Source organism: Xyrauchen texanus, chromosome 26 (assembly GCF_025860055.1).
Source record: "Xyrauchen texanus isolate HMW12.3.18 chromosome 26, RBS_HiC_50CHRs, whole genome shotgun sequence".
Lineage (NCBI taxonomy): Eukaryota > Metazoa > Chordata > Actinopteri > Cypriniformes > Catostomidae > Xyrauchen > Xyrauchen texanus.
This window is the reverse complement of record NC_068301.1, coordinates 1,763,750-1,783,920: the sequence shown is the minus strand read 5'-3', so window position 1 is coordinate 1,783,920 and position 20,171 is coordinate 1,763,750. Positions and strand designations below refer to the sequence as shown.

Sequence of the window (20,171 nt, the reverse complement as noted above, 5' to 3'; positions counted from 1 at the left end):
AAGCGTCACATTTCTGCCTTTTTAAATCCTCCAAAAATTGTCCCCATTGACTTCTATTGTAAGTGACCTGAACCGGAGGCCCAAAACAGCCCGATGTCTTTCGCCGTGATGCCCCTCTGACTGATTCACTGGTTATGTAGATATTAACTGGGAAATAAATCTGTTTTACTGTACGGGAGATTTTATAAGCCGGTGTGAAAACAGACATAGGACAGATTGCTCAACTATGTGAAGAATGACAGAAACATTTGATTACGCAGAATTTTGATTTATTTTTGGATTATATTGATTTATGATATCATTAGTATAGACGTGCACTCCAGAAATCTCTGTTGACTTCTGTAAATGTTTTGCAGCTAAACATAATACAGGCACATCTGATGCATTAAAGCTTAAGATGAAGTTTGTAATTTTAACACCATCAAATAGAAAAACATGAACATTGATTTCTGAAAACACTGAAGTGATCAAACAGACAGTCCTGTCCCCGACTCACGCCATTGGCAATGTCACGGTCCCCAAAACAAACATGGCACAACAATGTTTACAGGAAAATGAACTAATGAATGACTTGTAGTTGTCTATGCATATGAAGCTGGTTTAGGAGAAAGTATAAGGTCACTGATACGAGTCTTCATCTCATGTAAGTATTCATGATTTTATACGTGTTTCAAACTTATTTAGGACTAAATGTTTTTTAATGAGGAGATGTACAGAGTGCACCTTGAACTGTTTATGTGTATTTTGATCCTGCAGTATTAGTAACATCTCCAGGTTGTAATCAGTTGTCTCTATAAGTTCTTCAGAGTGTCCGGTCCCTTTGGGTTCTCCAGCCAGTGAGGTGGCCAGCTGGCTTTAATACTGGGACGGTCCTTCACCATGTCATAGTACTCCATCAGTCTGGGACACCTCTCTTTAGGACACCTGCCAATCATCAAACATATTAATGATTCAACCAGCCTTTGATTTGTACTTTGATCTCACGAGGAAGGATTTGTTTTAAAAAGATCTGCCCTTAAAGATATAGTCTTAAGATACATATTTATATTCGTATTAAGGATGTTTAAATGTTTCTACTGGAAAACAAGACATTACTGTTAAAGTTATCTGATTGTGTTCTCCGTGCAGAGAGATTTCACTCACCCAAGACGTGGGAAATACGCAACGACGGGGAAACAAACAACATCAGCCATGGTGAAGATCTTTCCAGCGAGATACGACCCTTTCCCCATCTGGTGAACAAATGAGTTTATTATTAAACATAATGCTTGTGTAGTGACCGCAATCTCATCCACATAAGACTAATGAATATTAACGGCAATCATTGGACCAAAACAAACATTTAGCTGATACTGAGATACAGATAGTTTGAACAGAAGGTTTGATTGTAGTTATAGCGCCGCCATAAGCGTCAGAACTTGATCACATGTGGCCGTTTCCTCATATCGTCTTGCAGACTATGTGGTCCAAGTTTGATAAAGATTGGACTTTGTGTTCAGTTGCTCGATAGGGACGAGGGCATCACAATTAATACAAAATAATCAAGATTACAATTACAGCTGTCACGATTATATAATCATGAAAAGTATCAATTACAGCATTTCATTTAGATGTGCTTCCGTTGAGTCTAAAAGCAAATCAGTCATGCTCGTTATCTAATTTATACTGTGTACCGTTTATTCACCATATGAAAAACACTTTTTACTTTTCATGCAATTAAAATATTAGAGCGATTCAGGAACACCGTTCTGAATGTGTCTAAATCAAGAATATGGCATGCAACTGCCCCACACAAAGTATTTTATATAAATTGTATTAATTTAAATGAATAATCGCAATAACATCAGAGGAAATAATCAGCCATTATGATTTTTCGGCATAATCGTGCAGCTGTAATAGTGACGACTGAAACATGTATTTGCTCTTATGCCAACCTTGCGCTTGATTACACGTGATCCATTTCAGCAAATTACTTAATGCACCTTTAGTGCTGGTGGTCTGGGCATCTCGGCGGTAAAAGACGCTGGCTACCACCCCTGGTGTTCACTAGTTCAAATCCCAGGGTGTACTGAGTGACTCCAGCCAGGTCTCCTTAGCAACCAAATTGGCCCTGTTGCTAGGAAGGGTAGTCACATGGGGTCGCTATAATGTGGTTCACTCTCGGTGGGCGTGTGGTGAGTTGTGCGTGGATGCTGCGGAGAATAGATTGAAGCCTCCACACGCAATACGTCTCTGTGTTAACGCGCTCAACAAGTCATGTGATAAGATGCGCAGATTGACGTCTCAGACGCGGAGGCAACTGATTGAGTCACTACACCACCACGAGGACTTAAAAGCACATTGGTAACTGGGCATGCCAAATTGGGAGAAAAGGGGAAATAAAACGAATAAAATGCACCTTTAGTGCTTTGCCTTATAATGTAAATGAAGAAACAGCATCTAATCTACTTAACGAGCAGGAATATAACATGTAAAATGAGCTTATAATAACAAAAACCTTCTCCAAGTAGCTCTCCCACAGTTTCAGCTCTGCAATTAAACTTTCTTTCTTTCTCTTCACGGCGGATTCGTGTCTTTCTTCCTCCGGTACAAACATCTCATAAAATGCCACATCATCTGCACACAGGACACTGGAGTTATGCCAATGCAGAGACATCTTATAGATGCATGTATCCTTGTGTAATGTGTGTTAGTGATTAAAGAGGCTGTTTTAGGACACTTACACATTTTCTCTTGCAGGTTGTTGGTCTCAAACATGCGCTGATAAATGAGAGCTTGTTCAGTCGGGTTATCTGGGATCAGACGGGTGCCTTGAGATTTAAACTCACTCTTCACACACAAATAACAATAGTGTCAATATTGTGTCCAAACTATTTCATTTCAAATAAATCACTTTTTATATACAGGAAACAGGAAAAACCCGCATTGAAATTGTGTTGTGAAGTTTTTCTGTAGTTACCAAAAGAGCAGAAACGCTTTTACAACCCAAATATAACCAACATTAACACAAATATTACTTAATTGGCATATAGCTTTACGTTTTTAATTACATTTATTTTTGTAATTAACACATTAGTAGTAAATTAACATTTGAAATAATCGATTTAACATGAAGTTAAACAGAAATGCATTAAAATAAGATTTGTATTACAAGTTGACCTCTGACCTCCAGATACAAGCATGCAGCGAAAGACTCGTTCACGATGATGTTTCCATGCTTGAATGTTGGAAGCTGCAGAAATAAAGTGCAAAATGAAACTAAACGTGTTTAAAGTTTTTAAAGGTTTGCTGAATACATTAGACGAACACAATAAACATATGGACATCTTTAATGCGTTAGTAAGTGTGTAATGGACCTGTGCTCGGGGATTGAGATCCGTCACTTCTTTAGTTTTGTGTTCTTGTTTATCAAACGACAGGAGTTTGTTGTTGTATCCCTGCAGGTTTTTCTCCTCCAGCGCGATCATCAGCCTCCAGCACGGCGGGGAACCGGAGCCCCAAAACAGCATGATGTTTTTTGCCATGATGTCCCTCTGACTGATTCACTGGGAATGTTGGTATTAACTGGGAAATAAATCTGTATTACTATTCACGAGGACGCGAGATAGAATTACGTCACGCGGAATTCTGACGCGCTGAGAAGCGCGTGCACGGTGGCAGATGTGTAAACAGCCCCATCTGCTGGACAGAATCAATGATTGCGGGTGCATTGTACATTGATGGTCTGTATTACCACGAATATTAAAATAAAGTTGAGTTAAGGATTGATATACTGCTAATGTTTTTAATCTGTAGAAGAAACATCTGATATTTGCTTGTATATTTTATGTCTGTTTAAAGCTGGTGTTATAATACTTTCTTCTATCTCAGTATAATATGCAGTCAATTATAAGTAAGCCATTCATAGGTTAATTTTCCTGTAAACAGTCTTTTTGTTATTTGAGCGACCCGTCTAGACACCAGCAACACAATGACGGTCGCACACCGGAAGCGTTGCGTCGCGGTTAGGACGTTACCAAGATTCTTCACTTCTCAAGAATGAACAAATAAATAAAGTAAATAAATCTTGGATGAATTTAATGGAAATATTCGAGTAGTGGTGTGTGTACATTCATAGAAAACTATTGATTCGCATTTTATAACGTCATCCAGACGCGTCCGGCGTGCGACCTCTTTTTCTCGACCAATGGTGTGAGTTGGGGGCGGGACTATCTGTTTGACCAGCATTCTTTAGGCTGTTTGAAAACATTGTTTACACTTCAGATTTACATTTAGAAGCATAAACAAGAGTTACAGCAATAGTTTTAAGTTCCCCCAGAGGACAATATTGTGTATTACACAACAGTAATTTATGCAGATTTATTAACAGATTAATTGCATAATTTGACTAAACGTAAAAAAGTGGAGGACTGAACCATGAAGCCGGTTTCGGTGTCCAAAACTACACGACTGACCTGCTGTGTAGCAGCTTTCCTTTGGATTACAGATCGCTAACAGAAGCTGAACCAATCAGCTGTGAGTAAAATAAACCAATCAGCTGTGAGTGAAATGACATCTCTGACGCAATCAAGTCCCTCCCCCTTGTCTCTTAAAGCGCACTTCACAAGTCTGAGAAATACACAAAATCGACTCTTCATGATAAATAATTTATTTGAGAATCTAAATGTAGATTTTCAGCAGATAAAGTTGTATTTTATTTATTGCTTTTCATTTACTCTCTTTAACCATAGCAAAAAATATATTTGAATATATAAACATACTATATTAAGCAATAAAATCTTTCTTTCATTTCAGATTACTAGCCTTTTTTAAAGCTTATTATTATTATTATTATTATTAATATATTATTTCTGAAATAATTTCTCTCCATCTTTGAGATTGTTGTGGTTCTGGTTTAATCTGTTTCAAAGCCGATATTCTGATCAACCCAAATATATTTAGTTCAGTTTTATTTCTTTAACGTCTGTAAATAATTAATTGTGAATTTTTTGTGGTTCATATTTTGTGCTCGATTGAAAAGATTTAATTAGTTTATCAGTGAACAGTCTTCATCATATCTTCAGTTTATTATCTCATGAAATCACTTTTTCTTCATTTTACTATTTTTATTTTTATTCTAACCAACTTCTAAAAGTATTAATACAAATATAATCTATTAATATAAATGTGTTGCTTTGTGCAGGATTATAGAGATTTCCCCATTTCATCCATTTTCTTCCTAAATGTCACTTAGATTCTTCAATAGAGGCTGAATTTGGGAAACTTTATAATAATTAATTACATTTATAAATTCTAGTCCTCCAATCCTTTTCTGAAGAATTATACGAATAATTTGAGGTTTCCTGTTTTATATATGTACAAAGTTTATTTCATTGTCTAAAAACACTTTTGATACTAACTGGGAGATTTTGATAAAGAAAAATAAAATTAGGGAGAATATTCATCTTTATAGTCCCTAATAGTTTTATAATCAATATATTTTTTATTTAATAGTTTTATAATCAACATATTTTTTTATTTAATAGTTTTATAATCAATATTTTTTATTTTAATAGTTTTGTAATCAAAAGTATTTCTCGCAAAGTTTGAGCTCCGCAATTAAATAAGTATAATTCAGAAGTCTAATTAATTATTCATGAGACTCATGATTGTTATGAAAGTATACGATAAGACTTGATGAGAAACTGAAATCTAATGTATTATTTAGTGTAAATGTCACTGACCGTTGATCTCCTGTGTGTGTTCATGATAGGACACGAGAGCAACAGTTCACACAGACCCCTCATGACATTGGGGGCGTTCAAGAGAAACTCGTTTGTCTTAAAACTGATAGTGACGACACAAAACACAGAACAGAACTTACCAAACATGTCTGAAGAGTTTGTAGTTGAAGAATTGATGCATATAAATTAAAGGTGCGTGTTTCAATCGATCATGCATCCAGATTACATGCATGCAACGACTCTGACATAAAGCACAGCATGAAACCAATAGATTTGAAACCATTTTGTCTTAAACTGTATTTCTAATCATAACATATCATTATGAACATCCATTTTAAAGTGCATCAGTAAGTTTGTAATGGACCTGTGCTCTGGGATTGAGATCATCACTTTTTTAGTTTTCTCATGTGACAGTATTTAGTCGTATCTCTGCAAGTTTTTCTCCTCCAGTGCGATTGGAAGCTGGAATCTCAGGACAGAAAGATGTCTTTCACCATCATGCGTTCACTATCTACAGGTAATGATTTTAATTTAGGAATGCAGATATTTTATTGCATCATGTGAATTTCTATTTACGGTGTCAAGCGCCATCTGCAGGATGAAAATGGAACTGCTGTTCTGAATTCAATGGGAACTGATGATACCATTGTTCGGTGCTAATGTCACGCTATTTTGTTTATAAATAAATACAAATGGACTTTATACAGACATTGACTAAAAAAGGGTGAAATTGTGTGAAAATTATACGAATATAGGGATAATCTACGCTAACTAGCTTTATACGATTTTAATGTACAACGTTGAGGCTCCGTGAAGTGCATTAAAATAGTTTAACGCACACCTAGCAGTGGATTGTCCCACTTATACCATGATCACTTGCCAGCATTGATTCAAGTTGTCTTTGATTTTTGTAGCTAACTTTATCTATGGGTTGTTAGATCGTCTTCTGCCCAGACTAAATCAGACACCAAGTAGTGTGATATTACTTTTATTTCAACATTTGTGGGGAGATCAGAAACTCTTAAATGCACAATCCAGAAATAATAATAGCCACAGAATGTAGACGGTTGTTATTTTCTCAATAATGATGACGTGACCTCTCTCTGTTACAGACGTGACCGTGTTAAAGAGGCACTTGCATGCTTTAAAACCTGCAGACTTGCACCTCTGAGACATCGGTATTGATCTGTTAAGGCTGCATGATTGATTGAATGCAGAATGAAATTGCAGTATGTCCTTGCACGATTACTAAACTGCAGAAGGCTTCGATTTATAAACCCGTCTGGATTCAGCCCTTCAGTCGGCACTGCACGAGCGTGCGGCACCCTCGAGCGATTGTCAGCGGCACATGCTGAACCGAACCACAATATTAGATCATGTTTATCTTATTATAGTTCAAATAATTTCCCCCGTCTTGCCGGACAGCGTGCAAAACATAGCTGAATGTCAAACCATACTTTCCACACAAGCCTTATGTAAGAGGATTTGTAATTCTCTTTAGGGCGGACTCAGTAATACGGCTGATGGACACTGGTGTCTTTCCGTTTCCCTGTAGTGCGTCACAGTTGATTTAAAGACTGCATTGCATGACATGATGTTGTGTTTCGTGATGGTTAATTCCTGTTCTGAGACTCATCAGACGTGCAACACTATACCCGCGACCGGAGGTAGTTTTATCTGATGCATTAATATAGAACGTGATTAAACTGACTGAAACTACCCATGCATTAAACAGTAATTGAGTATTCGAATAGAAATATAGGACCTACAATAGACCTCGTCTAAGTCAAACACACACAATCATTGGCTGTCTACTTCAGAGAGGCGTTTATTGTAGAGTGTGCACGTGAATCAAAGTGGAAATATGGTAAAGTACAAGGCTTTCAGTTTTGCTAAATGAGTTCCAAAGACACTGAACATTATGTCGATTATTCCAGGGTAACACACACTGTGGATCTATGCAAGCCTGAGTTCAGCAGTTTCTTCTATAAGGCATGATCTCAAATATACAGTTATACTGTCCAAACAAATCAGTTTTGTTCTTGCGAGCGGAGCACATCCTCTGAAACACTGTGCTAGGTGTTTATGGCTTTAGTTGTCTTAAGTTACAATGTACAGAAAAACCCCATTAATATTAGACCGCGATCTATAAAAATTACAAAAGAAAATAAGTCACAACATTTTACAGTCTCTTTCATCGTCAAAAATATTGTATGTTCACCATTTTGTACATTTTAGAATAATGTTTGGAGAGAGTGCATCTGATGTAGATTGCATATAAATAGTTATTTATACAAGTCGTGTTTGTTTTCATAAAAATCCCAAATAATATTGGATGTTACGGTGCAGCACGGCAGTTCTCATTGCAGTATCCTCCAACAGACCTGAACAGCATCAAGTCACCACATCAGACCATTACGACTAATACGCACAAACAGGTCAGATACAAAAAACTCACGAGAATGACCCAAAAATACAAAGCTGAAATGGTACAAAAACACTGTGTTGTTTAGCATGTGGCCTCTGGTTTGACGTAAAACGTCTTGGATTTGGCCAAACCACCTGACGAAGTGAGATCAAATCCATTTGCATGTTATTCTAAAGTCCCTTCTGTATCAAAGGCACATTTATAGACATTACATTTGTGTGTCTTAACCGAAAGATGCTTCTAGTGGAAATGCCAATGGATGCGCAGAATTTATATATTCAGCTCTATCTGTCATGAATTGACCTATGTATAATGGACACAAAATGTAAAACCTGAAATGGAAATGATATTCTAAACAGACGGCCAATCATCAAACGGACTGCTTGTCTGAGTTTGCGTGTGGTTGCGTGTTAATGCTTGAGAATCAACAGGACACTAAATGTGTTGCACTGTCCAAAACCTCATCTGGGATTGTTAGATGAAAACATTAAATATTTATTTAGTATCCCTTCTTTCCTCTTATAAAACCGTACATTTTTAAATAAATAAACCAAAGCTACGGGTCACAATCTGAAAAACCAATGGTACTAATGCGGACATAAAGTGAATCTAGTGACTGGACATTTAAAGCCCCACGTCAGGAATATAATATAACTCGATGTGAAGCAGACCGCTCTGTACTTTCCTTCTGATATGAATTTTCAATAGAAATAACTAAACTGAGGAATAAAGTCAAACCCTGTGTTAAGTGTATTCTTGCGTTTCTAAGTCATTAACTCGGTTCAAGTGAATATTTCATTAGCGTGTACCTTTAAAGGGAATTTATAAACATCACAGTAAAATTCGTCATTGACACAAAACTGCAGTTCAACAAACGGCTGCTAGAAGGCGTGTGGTTGGCTAGTAGAGTTATGAGGTGTGGCGTGATGGAGAGGGCGTGGTGAAGTATAAAATAATAAAGGCGGAGCAACATCATCACAGGAAGTGTCGCTTCCGTGTTATGCATGAAATATTTAGAAAACATAAAATGTGCAGCTGATTCATGAATAAGATGTTTGTTTCTCTGGTGTGTTGGGTAATGTTGTATCGTCAGAATGAATCCTCCTGAGATGAGTTCTGTTAACGGGTCAGGCAGGATGTGGTATTAAACTGGCATCTCTGACGAGTCAAATCCCAGTGCCTTCGCTTCTTCTGGGGTCAGACCACCTTTCAAAGTCCTCCTCACTGAGACACAAGTATAAATAAGACCATGTTATTTCTTTTTATTACAATATAATTACTTTTCAGTGTTTTGCACCGTTCAGAATTGAATTGAGAGTTCCTTTTAAATTTCATCGCAATACACAAACAGTAAGCAGATAAGCTCATTTCCTGAAGAACATGTGAGTGGTGTTTGACATGGCAAAACATGTCACCACAATGTCCCACCAACTGCCCCAAGTTGAAAGAATCCACCCCCATGTCTTTTAAATGTTTTGTTACAGAGATATGGCTAGGCATTGCTCAAGTATGTAGCTAGGCAATGCTAGCATGTTGCTAGCATGTTTTAGCAATTTGGTAGGCATTGTTAGCATTTGTTAACATCAATCTAAACAATGCTAGCATGTTTTAGAATGTAGCTATATGTTGCTAGGTTGTTTTAGCATGTAGCTAGGCATTTTTCACAAGTTTTAGTTTCAAGCTAGGAATGCTTGCATATTTTAGCGTGTAGCTGGGCATTTATAACACGTTGATAACATGTTTTAACGTCAATCTAGACAATGTTATCATGTTTTAGAATGTAGCTATGTGTTGCTATGATGGTTTAGCATGTAGCTAGGCATTTTTCACAAATTTTAGTATCAAGCTAGGGAATGCTTACATATTTTAACGTGTAGCTGGGAATTTATAACACGTTGATAACATGTTTTAACGTCAATCTAGACAATGCTAACATATTTTAGCATGTATCTAGGTATTGCTAGCATGTTTTATCATGTAGCTAGCCATTTTTTGCAAGTTTTAATATCAAGCTAGTAATGCTTACATATTTTAGCATGTAGCTGGGCATTGCTAGCACGTTGATAGCATGTTTTAAAGTCAATCTAAACAATGTTAACATGTTTTAGAATGTAGCTATGTGTTGCTATGATGGTTTAGCATGTAGCTAGGCATTTTTCACAAGTTTTAGTATCAAGCTAGGAATGCTTGCATATTTTAGCGTGTAGCTGGGCATTTATAACACGTTGATAACATGTTTTAACGTCAATCTAGACAATGCTTACATATTTTAGCACGTAGCTGGGCATTGTTAGCACATTGATAGCATGTTTTAACGTCAATCTAAACAATGTTAACATGTTTTAGAATGTAGCTATGTGTTGCTATGATGGTTTAGCATGTAGCTAGGCATTTTTCACAAGTTTTAGTATCAAGCTAGGAATGCTTGCATATTTTAGCGTGTAGCTGGGCATTTATAACACGTTGATAACATGTTTTAACGTCAATCTAGACAATGCTTACATATTTTAGCACGTAGCTGGGCATTGTTAGCACATTGATAGCATGTTTTAACGTCAATCTAAACAATGTTATCATGTTTTAGAATGTAGCTATGTGTTGCTATGATGGTTTAGCATGTAGCTAGGCATTTTTCACAAATTTTAGTATCAAGCTAGGGAATGCTTACATGTTTTAGCATGTAGCTGGGAATTTATAACACGTTGATAACATGTTTTAACGTCAATCTAGACAATGCTAACATATTTTAGCATGTCTCTAGGTATTGCTAGCATGTTTTATCATGTAGCTAGCCATTTTTTGCAAGTTTTAGTATCAAGCTAGGAATGCTTACATATTTTAGCATGTAGCTGGACATTGCTAGCACGTTGATAGCATGTTTTAACGTCAATCTAAACAATGTTAACATGTTTTAGAATGTAGCTATGTGTTGCTATGATGGTTTAGCATGTAGCTAGGCATTTTTCACAAGTTTTAGTATCAAGCTAGGAATGCTTGTATATTTTAGCGTGTAGCTGGGCATTTATAACACGTTGATAACATGTTTTAACGTCAATCTAGACAATGCTTACATATTTTAGCACGTAGCTGGGCATTGTTAGCACATTGATAGCATGTTTTAACGTCAATCTAAACAATGTTAACATGTTTTAGAATGTAGCTATGTGTTGCTATGATGGTTTAGCATGTAGCTAGGCATTTTTCACAAATTTTAGTATCAAGCTAGGGAATGCTTACATATTTTAACGTGTAGCTGGGAATTTATAACACGTTGATAACATGTTTTAACGTCAATCTAGACAATGCTAACATATTTTAGCATGTATCTAGGTATTGCTAGCATGTTTTATCATGTAGCTAGCCATTTTTTGCAAGTTTTAGTATCAAGCTAGGAATGCTTACATATTTTAGCATGTAGCTGGGCATTGCTAGCACGTTGATAGCATGTTTTAACGTCAATCTAAACAATGTTAACATGTTTTAGAGTGTAGCTATGTGTTGCTATGATGATTTAGCATGTAGCTAGGCATTTTTCACAAGTTTTAGTACCAAGCTAGGAATGCTTGCATATTTTAGCGTGTAGCTGGGCATTTATAACACGTTGATAACATGTTTTAACGTCAATCTAGACAATGCTTACATATTTTAGCACGTAGCTGGGCATTGTTAGCACATTGATAGCATGTTTTAACGTCAATCTAAACAATGTTAACATGTTTTAGAATGTAGCTATGTGTTGCTATGATGGTTTAGCATGTAGCTAGGCATTTTTCACAAATTTTAGTATCAAGCTAGGGAATGCTTACATATTTTAGCGTGTAGCTGGGCATTTATAACACGTTGATAACATGTTTTAACGTCAATCTAGACAATGCTAACATATTTTAACATGTATCTAGGTATTGCTAGCATGTTTTAGCATGTAGCTAGCCATTTTTTGCAAGTTTTAGTATCAAGCTAGGAATGCTTACATATTTTAGCATGTAGCTGGGCATTGCTAGCACGTTGATAGCAAGTTTTAACGTCAATCTAGACAATGCTAACATATTTTAGCATGTATCTAGGTATTGCTAGCATGTTTTAGCATGTAGCTAGGCATTTTTCGCAAGTTTTAGTATCAAGCTAGGGAATATCTAAGTGTTGCTAGCATGTTTTAACATGTAGCTAAGAAATGCTATCATGTATTAGCATCAATCTAGACAATGCTAACATTGTTTTTTGTTTGTAAGAAAACGAGGGTCGAGTCAATATTAATTTTTGTGGTAATCAACATTATGCCACTAATACTATCGGTTAAGCTGAACTTGTATTGAATCCAGAATATTCTTTTAATGTTGAAAATGGCACCTATAGAAAGTTTTATTTAATTTAAATATATTTTATAGCCATTATTTACCAGAATGCTCAATTCTGCTAATTGCTTTTAATTAGTTTAATTTAATCTTCCAAATGGAAATACATGAAGCAGATTGCAGAAACCTAATAAATGAACTTTTCTTGCTCATTCAATTGTGTTGGACTAATGAAAGTCCTCTAGTGTGACTGTGTTTAATATCTTTGACTTTCAGTTCAGTAAATTCCTCTTCCTGTCATTCCAATTCTACATTCTCTTAAAAGTAAAACCCTGGTATGTACTATTGTTCGTATACAGTAACATGCAATAGTTATGTACAGGTAAAAAGTAACCAAAGTTGGATGTTGACAGGTCGGATAATTTCATACGTGATTTTCTGTTTGCTCGCGAGCGTCGTCGTTCACAGGGTTGTGCTCTTTCTCTGGTACTCTGAGTGGCTGAACGAACGATTCTCTCCATGATCTCATCAGCAGCATCATCTGTTACACACTGAGGGTCTTCATTTACAGCGGCCCATGCGTTTCGACCTACAGAGAAGAGAAACAAACACACTTTATAACATGTCTGTTGAGAGAAATCTGAACATGTAACAGCCAGTGGCCAATCACAAACATTTTCAGTCGCAAAGTGCAAAATTTGGTTGCATATGCAAATAATTTACTCGCATTTTAGAGGGTTACGCGAGATCGCAATGCATCGGAAAGTCGATATTGTTACCCAGCCCTATTTTTGATTGTGCTGCTCACCTCGGCTGGCTCTTGTGCGTGTGCGGGTACGTAATCCAGGTACCACGGCGGTGTCACTGTCGCTGCCCTGTAGGCTGGTCTTTAGGACTGCCTTCATTTGCTCATGTTCTGCTGCATCTTCAGCGTGACCCAAACCCTGCGGCTCACTCTCCTGCGCTACAGCAGGGGTCACACTACTGCTTTTCCCACCCAAGCGACCAGCCTACACACATACAGTCAAATCAACCTTCACAAACATATGACTGTTTACACAAGAACATACTAAGGAATGTCTGTTATATAAAAGTTATGTAATCTTACAGGTTCTAATATTATGTTAATTTGATGTAATATATAATATTCCTGATATTGATTTCGTTATGATCAGTGTTCTAATGAGAATTAGCACAGATAAAGTATTGTTTACACAATAGATTGCTATTTAAACCTAAAACTTTAAGGAAACAGACACACAAGACAACATAAACACAAAGCTGCATGTTGGTGAACACAACAGATCACTTCCAGGTTAGCAAACTCCACACATAATGTATGCCAGACAGAATAATAGCACATCATTCAATTCCATCTCATTAAGTGAGGCTGTGGTATGAACATTACAAAAAAAGCATTATTTATATATATTAATATTAGGGTTAATATTCAGTGAAGAAACAACCATCAGACTTAGACAAAAAAAAAAAAAAAACAGACGGTCGAATCAAATCACACCCTCATACCTCACATTCTTCTTCATCATCAGTCTGTGGTGAGAAAGAGCGCGAGTTAGTATATGGGAGAGAAATGCTGAAAATTACACACCACTATAATTAGAACTCTAGTTCCGCCCCCACACCACTGAATAATTAGAACTATAGTTCCGCCCCCACACCACTGAATAATTAGAACTATAGTTCCGCCCCCACACCACTATAATTAGAACTATAGTTCCACCACTATAATTAGAACTCTAGTTCCGCCCCCACACCACTGAATAATTAGAACTATAGTTCCACCCCAACACCACTGAATAATTAGAACTATAGTTCCGCCCCCACACCACTATAATTAGAACTATAGTTCCGCCCCCACACCACTGAATAATTAGAACTATAGTTCCGCCCCCACACCACTATAATTAGAACTATAGTTCCGCCCCCACACCACTGAATAATTAGAACTATAGTTCCGCCCCCACACCACTGAATAATTAGAACTCTAGTTCCGCCCCCACACCACTGAATAATCAGAACTATAGTTCCGCCCCCACACCACTGAATAATCAGAACTATAGTTCCGCCCCCACACCACTGAATAATCAGAACTATAGTTCCGCCCCCACACCACTGAATAATCAGAACTATAGTTCCGCCCCCACACCACTGAATAATTAGAACTATAGTTCCGCTCCCACACCACTGAATAATCAGAACAATGGTTCCAACCCCACACCACTGAATAATCAGAACTAAAGTTCCGCCCCCACACCACTGAATAATCAGAACTATAGTTCCGCCCCCACACCACTGAATAATTAGAATTATAGTTCCGCCCCCACACCACTGAATAATTAGAACTATAGTTCCGCCCCCACACCACTATAATTAGAACTATAGTTCCACCCCCACACCACTATAATTAGAACTATAGTTCCACCCCCACACCACTATAATTAGAACTATAGTTCCACCCCCACACCACTGAATAATTAGAACTATAGTTCTGCCCCCAAACCACTGAATAATTAGAACTATAGTTCCACCCCCACTCCACTGAATAATTAGAACTATAGTTCCGCCCCCACTCCACTGAATAATTAGAACTATAGTTCCGCCCCCACACCACTATAATTAGAACTATAGTTCCACCCCCACACCACTATAATTAGAACTATAGTTCCGCCCCCGCACCACTGAATAATTAGAACTATAGTTCCACCCCCACACCACTGAATAATCAGAACTATAGTTCCGCCCCCGCACCACTGAATAATTAGAACTATAGTTCCGCCCCCACACCACTGAATAAACAGAACTCTCGCCCCGTTCCACCACTGAATAATCAAAATGTTTGACACGGTACCATTAGAATTAAACATAACAAAAGTAGCCACGCCCCCAGGACAATGACTCATCAGCTCTCTCATTAGAGTCCAACATTTGTTGCATTTCTAGGTGTCTACAACAACATAGAGAAGTTTCATTAGAAAGGTACAGCTCAAAAACCCTTCAACGGGACACAGAAGACACTTTCTGCCATGTTACAACTCTGTTTGAACAAAGATTATTATTTCAGCACCCGCTGCTTCAGTGTCGATCTCTCTGTGTTTAAACAGCTGCAAACATGCTCAAGTGACATTGAGTTAAATGATATCTCATCTGGGACTTGAACCCACAACCCTGCGGTTAAAACATCAGTTGAATCCTCCATTAAAAACCACTGAAATGTCAAACTGTGAAAATGTGAATCGAGGAGTGAGTGAAAAATGACCAAAAGAGGCCTTGAATAAACGGAGCACATGTGGAGAGTGTTCAAATACGTAATGACAGGCTACAGGGGCTGGCCACTATCCAGGGACAAATCTTGAGTTGATAACAGTATCAGTCCTTTAGGGGAACTGAAAGATGATTAGCATTAAAGGTGTGAACTACAAGAAAGGAAATGTGTGAAACTATTTTATCCATTAATTATATTCCTTTAAACACAGTCAGATTAGCATCAGTGCTAATGAAAACAGAATGTAATGGTGCAAGATTAACACGTTTCCAGGTTTTAATCTTGCAGTGTAACGGTGTGTCAAAGGGCAGGTTGGTTTCGGGTAACTCGCCTGCTGGTTGATGTCCGTGATCATTTTGCCTCGTGTCTTGTTTCTCTCTCTGTGGTTGGCACGTTTCTGTTTCTGCTGTAGGACGCGGTCGCGTGTGGTCCGATACTCCAGAGCGAACTCACTAATGATCTTACTGAAACGATTTACACTGATTTCACGAACACTGTACGCTGGGTGACCCAGGAACAACAGGAACGCATGAAACCTGCAGATGTTACAGAAAGAGAAGGATTCAAATAAATGATGTTAGCGTAAATTATTTCATAATTTCACATAGTGATTTTTAACCATTTTGCGGCCCAAAACGTTCATCATACGAAAGAATGAATATTACCATGAACAGTTTGTTTTCTAGATATCTCTTATATTTCAATGGTTTCATGCTCTTGGCAGCGAACATTGGTTGGGTGGTTTGGGCTACGACTCGCCCAAACTAACATACATGTTGGTGTCATTGGATGTCACATTGTCACCTGTTCATGATTCTGCGGTGGACTATTTTGAGGATGATAATTCTCTCGGCGCAATCCTTCAGGAAGTCGGACATCTTCTGCTTCAGCGCAGGCTTCATCTCATGCTTTGCGATCACTTTCAGATGGTCCCATGATGCTTTGCAGCGCCACTCCATTTGAGTCAAGTTCTCCTGTAGCTGGTCAAAATCCACCTGCAGATCAGCAAAGTCGATGTAAAATACCTGGAAAAAGCTTTAATTTACCATTTCTATTTCATTAAATGGCATTTGCGTGGCTAGTAGAGGGTTCCACGGTAGTGCTCATTTTGGAGTCCCCCAGACAGAGCCTTCAAGGTTACACTGGCGAGGACACCAGAGGCCATTCATTATGAATGGATGTCAATGGAGGAATGAATGAACTGCTTTTGCAGGCCTCTAGACTGAGACTAAAATTATTGCAAATGCACATACAAAAAAGCGACAATAATTTTAAATCTAGTTGCCACTGGTGACAGTCGGGAATACTTTGTGTGTGTGTGTGTGTGTGTGTGTGTGTTTGAATGAGGTTTTGTCAGATTTCATCTTGTGAGTTCTTGAATTACATCTTTAGAGCGTGCAACAGTGTGTCTTCCGCCACTTTTTATCCTCTTTGTTTAGATGAGCTCTCTGCACGCAACAACACACAGCACGAGCCATGATGCCCTAATCGTGGACACGTTTTTTTTTATTGAATTGCCCAAAAAGATTCTGGTTTGAATCTGTCACTTTCACAGTGAATCAGCCATCAGTGAGTTCACAACTCACTACGGGAATCAGTTGTTAATCCGGTATTCCAGAAAACAAATACAGATTTTTTTTATTTATTTATTGTTTATCCCCCTTTCTCCCCAATTTTGGAACGCCCAATTCCCACTACTTAGTAGGTCCTCGTGGTGGTGCGGTTACATCCGGGTGATGGAAGACGAGTCTCAGTTGCCTCCTCTTCTGAGACCGTCAATCCGCGCATCTGATCACGTGACTCGTTGTGCGTGACACCGCGGAGACTCACAGCATGTGGAGACTCATGCTACTCTCCACAATCCACACACAACTCACCACACGCCCCATTGAGAGAACCACTAATCACCACCACGAGGAGGTTACCCCATGTGACTCTACCCTCCCTAGCAACCGTCCCAATTTGGTTGCTAAGGAGACCTGACTGGAGTCACATTCAAACGTCGGTACTTGCTGAGCTACCAGACCCCTTCTCAAATATAGATTTTTTCAAATTCTATTCTGTTTAAAATTCTAATGATTCTGATTAGTTTAGAGGTTCTAAGCTGTGTAATTATTTTTCAATAAACGCACCGCTATGAAGTAGTTCCAGTTCTTGAGCGCATAACAGTTCCACATGACTTTGCCAAGTACAGGCTAACACAACACCAACAAAAACAAATACACTCGTTAAGTACATCGGAATAGAATGGCAAACAATGTCTTTAATGCCCTTAATTTAAATTTCTGTTGAAAAGCACCCATGTGCTCCCTTACTCTCTCACAAACGCACAGACACACACGAGGGCAAAGTGACGTTTTATAGTTCTAGCAACGAAGGCTTGGGCTGTACCAAAGGAAGACACTGAATCTGTGGCGGAAGAAAGTACTTCCACTCACAAGAGCGTTGTAGGGACGTAAACCACAAAGTGCCTCAAGATAAAACCCTGAATGATTGCTTAAGGTGTGGTTACCATGGTAACAGTTGATTCTGCAATATTGACCCCAAAGCTCATTATGACACTGTTAAAAGACAATACAAATACTTCAATTAAACCTGACCCCTTGACCCTGATCCTGAACACATTTAGTAGTTTAGGAAGAGCCGTTACACATTCAGTATCGGTATTATTCGGGTTTCTAAGAACAGTGTGTGCTGTACCTTGGCTGAGCGTGTTAAGGCGCCAATCTCAGAGTAGAGGTCTGTGCTGTCGGGGAAGCTGTCCACGACGATACTGCACACGTGATGGAGCAGAGACTGTTTATGAACCGTGTCCTTCACTTCCGGAACCTTCTCAAGGTAATTTAGATCAAAACCTTTAGCCTGCAAAAACACGACCACTTTCAATATAACAAATACAGTGTGACACAAACAGTCGGTTCAATTTAAGGCCTTGCGTTTATTAAACCTTTATTTTGAATTCTTGAATTTCAATGTGGACTTGCTGATATTGAGAAGGTTTACAGTAAATGTATAAACGTTTGAAGCCTTTTAATAAAACTACATGAAATATAATAATATTCTGTGTATCTGAGTGAATGTCAATCTCACATTTGAGCCATTCAGGAAGTTTCCTATCGCGAGCAGTGTGGAAAGGATGTATCGCAGGGTTTTATTCTTCTCCAGCTGATCCATGCCCTCCTTCAGGTCCTGTAGTGGTTCAGCCACTTCCTGTTTAACAGGAAACATTGCATAATTGACCTATTCAATGAGCCACATTTAATGCCACATCACAGACTATGCGACTTCTTTAAAAGGGATCATGACAGGTCGTGTTTTGAGCAGGTGCATCGCTGCATTCCAGAGGGAAAACCATGGAAACTGAATTCCCTGTTCTGACAGGATGGTAGATTTCGGAGAACAACAAATGTGCTTCTCGTTATCGAGTCTTTTGTTTGTAGCACATGATGTTCCCCTCCATTAGGACGACTGGAAATATCTCCTGCGTCAGAGGAGATAAAACATGGAAAACCTGCGGAATGCTTTAAACTTGATAGATTGAGAGAGAACAGGGAATGTTTGTTATTTGCTTAAAGGCCTTTGAACTTCCTCTTCTGTGTTCTGGAGGCGATTGAACGATGTTCCAGATTTCTTTTTACCTTTGCAGGTAGAACAGAACGATATGTACTTGGACACAGGGATTTTGTTATTCAATGCAATGACATTCACACATTAGAAGAGTTCCCGCTGTACATGTGCAAGCAATTATCTCGTCCGCTTTGACATTCACACACAAACAGTCTCTCACCTGCTCTGTGGTCTCATAGTCGAGTTTAAAGGCCCAGAGCTGCAGACGTGCCGAGAGCTCGCTGATGGACGAGAGCGTCAGGAGAAACTGCTCGGCACTTCCCAGCGGGAGGTCGGGATTGACCAGCTGAGCTTCCTGGATCTTCTGCGTCTCTTCTTCCGTCGGAATCATGGTTAAGATTTTCTACAGCAGATTTGAAATCAAAAATGTCTCTTTACTTTCTTAATATATGTTCCTGGTTATATTGAGCATCACAAACGCTGTTCATGCTGTCTTTGAGATGTTGCACAACAGAAACGATATGAACAAGAAACGTCTTTTTCACTGAATATTCAGTTTTAACGCTCTTTCCTCACCTCGATGCCCTCTTTGTTGAGCGCGTACTCGTCAAAGTTCAGTATGGCGGTTTTGATGGTGCGTGGCGGCGGGAGAACCGTCAAACCGATGTTGATGGAGTTGCTGCGTTTCGAATCCAGAACGATAATTTCCTGACGCTTCCCGTCTGCGGCTGTTTTCTGTTGAATAAAAGCATTTCATTATTGAAACTGCACAAACCGTGATTATACAGCTCTTAAAAAAGGTGTTTCATATAGAGGATAATTCGGTTTTACAGAAACTATTGGTTTTCAGCAATTATCGGCATAGATTTGTGCAGATA

General features: G+C 38.4%; 2 protein-coding genes across 5 annotated transcripts in view; both read right to left on the bottom strand.

Moving 5' to 3' along the window:
• Nucleotides 1–258: 258 nt before the first annotated feature.
• Nucleotides 259–3,732, bottom strand: LOC127620308 (glutathione S-transferase A-like). The gene is made up of 6 exons (XM_052093499.1): nucleotides 3,357–3,732; nucleotides 3,167–3,232; nucleotides 2,724–2,829; nucleotides 2,498–2,616; nucleotides 1,144–1,232; nucleotides 259–924 (listed from the first exon to the last, which is right to left on the bottom strand). Exons 1-6 carry the CDS (start codon nucleotides 3,522–3,524, stop codon nucleotides 792–794), a joined length of 681 nt encoding a protein of 226 aa, XP_051949459.1. The 5' UTR covers nucleotides 3,525–3,732; the 3' UTR covers nucleotides 259–791.
• Nucleotides 3,733–6,695: 2,963 nt separating this feature from the next.
• fhod3a (formin homology 2 domain containing 3a) overlaps nucleotides 6,696–20,171 on the bottom strand; it is a 75,802-nt gene continuing 62,326 nt past the window's right edge. For 3 of the 4 annotated variants that reach the window (XM_052093452.1, XM_052093454.1, XM_052093455.1), the window contains 10 exons: nucleotides 19,870–20,028; nucleotides 19,514–19,696; nucleotides 18,817–18,936; nucleotides 18,427–18,588; nucleotides 16,531–16,721; nucleotides 16,058–16,262; nucleotides 13,971–13,994; nucleotides 13,252–13,453; nucleotides 12,874–13,032; nucleotides 6,696–9,375 (listed from right to left, as the gene is read on the bottom strand). In XM_052093452.1, the coding sequence (XP_051949412.1) occupies nucleotides 9,296–9,375; nucleotides 12,874–13,032; nucleotides 13,252–13,453; nucleotides 13,971–13,994; nucleotides 16,058–16,262; nucleotides 16,531–16,721; nucleotides 18,427–18,588; nucleotides 18,817–18,936; nucleotides 19,514–19,696; nucleotides 19,870–20,028 (1,485 nt within the window). In that variant the 3' untranslated portion in view covers nucleotides 6,696–9,295. The remainder of the gene's footprint in view (nucleotides 9,376–12,873; nucleotides 13,033–13,251; nucleotides 13,454–13,970; nucleotides 13,995–16,057; nucleotides 16,263–16,530; nucleotides 16,722–18,426; nucleotides 18,589–18,816; nucleotides 18,937–19,513; nucleotides 19,697–19,869; nucleotides 20,029–20,171) is intronic. The other variant, XM_052093453.1, reaches the window with a different exon arrangement.

Excerpts from the sequence above, each read along its gene's own strand:
- LOC127620308 (XM_052093499.1), bottom strand. The coding sequence starts at position 3,524 with ATGGCAAAAAACATCATGCTGTTTTGGGGCTCCGGTTCCCCGCCGTGC. Across the intron at positions 2,617-2,723 it reads CAACCTGCAAGAGAAAATGT|ATGATGTGGCATTTTATGAG; the intron begins GTAAGTGTCCTA and ends TCCTGTGTGCAG. Across the intron at positions 925-1,143 it reads GCGTATTTCCCACGTCTTGG|GTGTCCTAAAGAGAGGTGTC; the intron begins GTGAGTGAAATC and ends GATGATTGGCAG.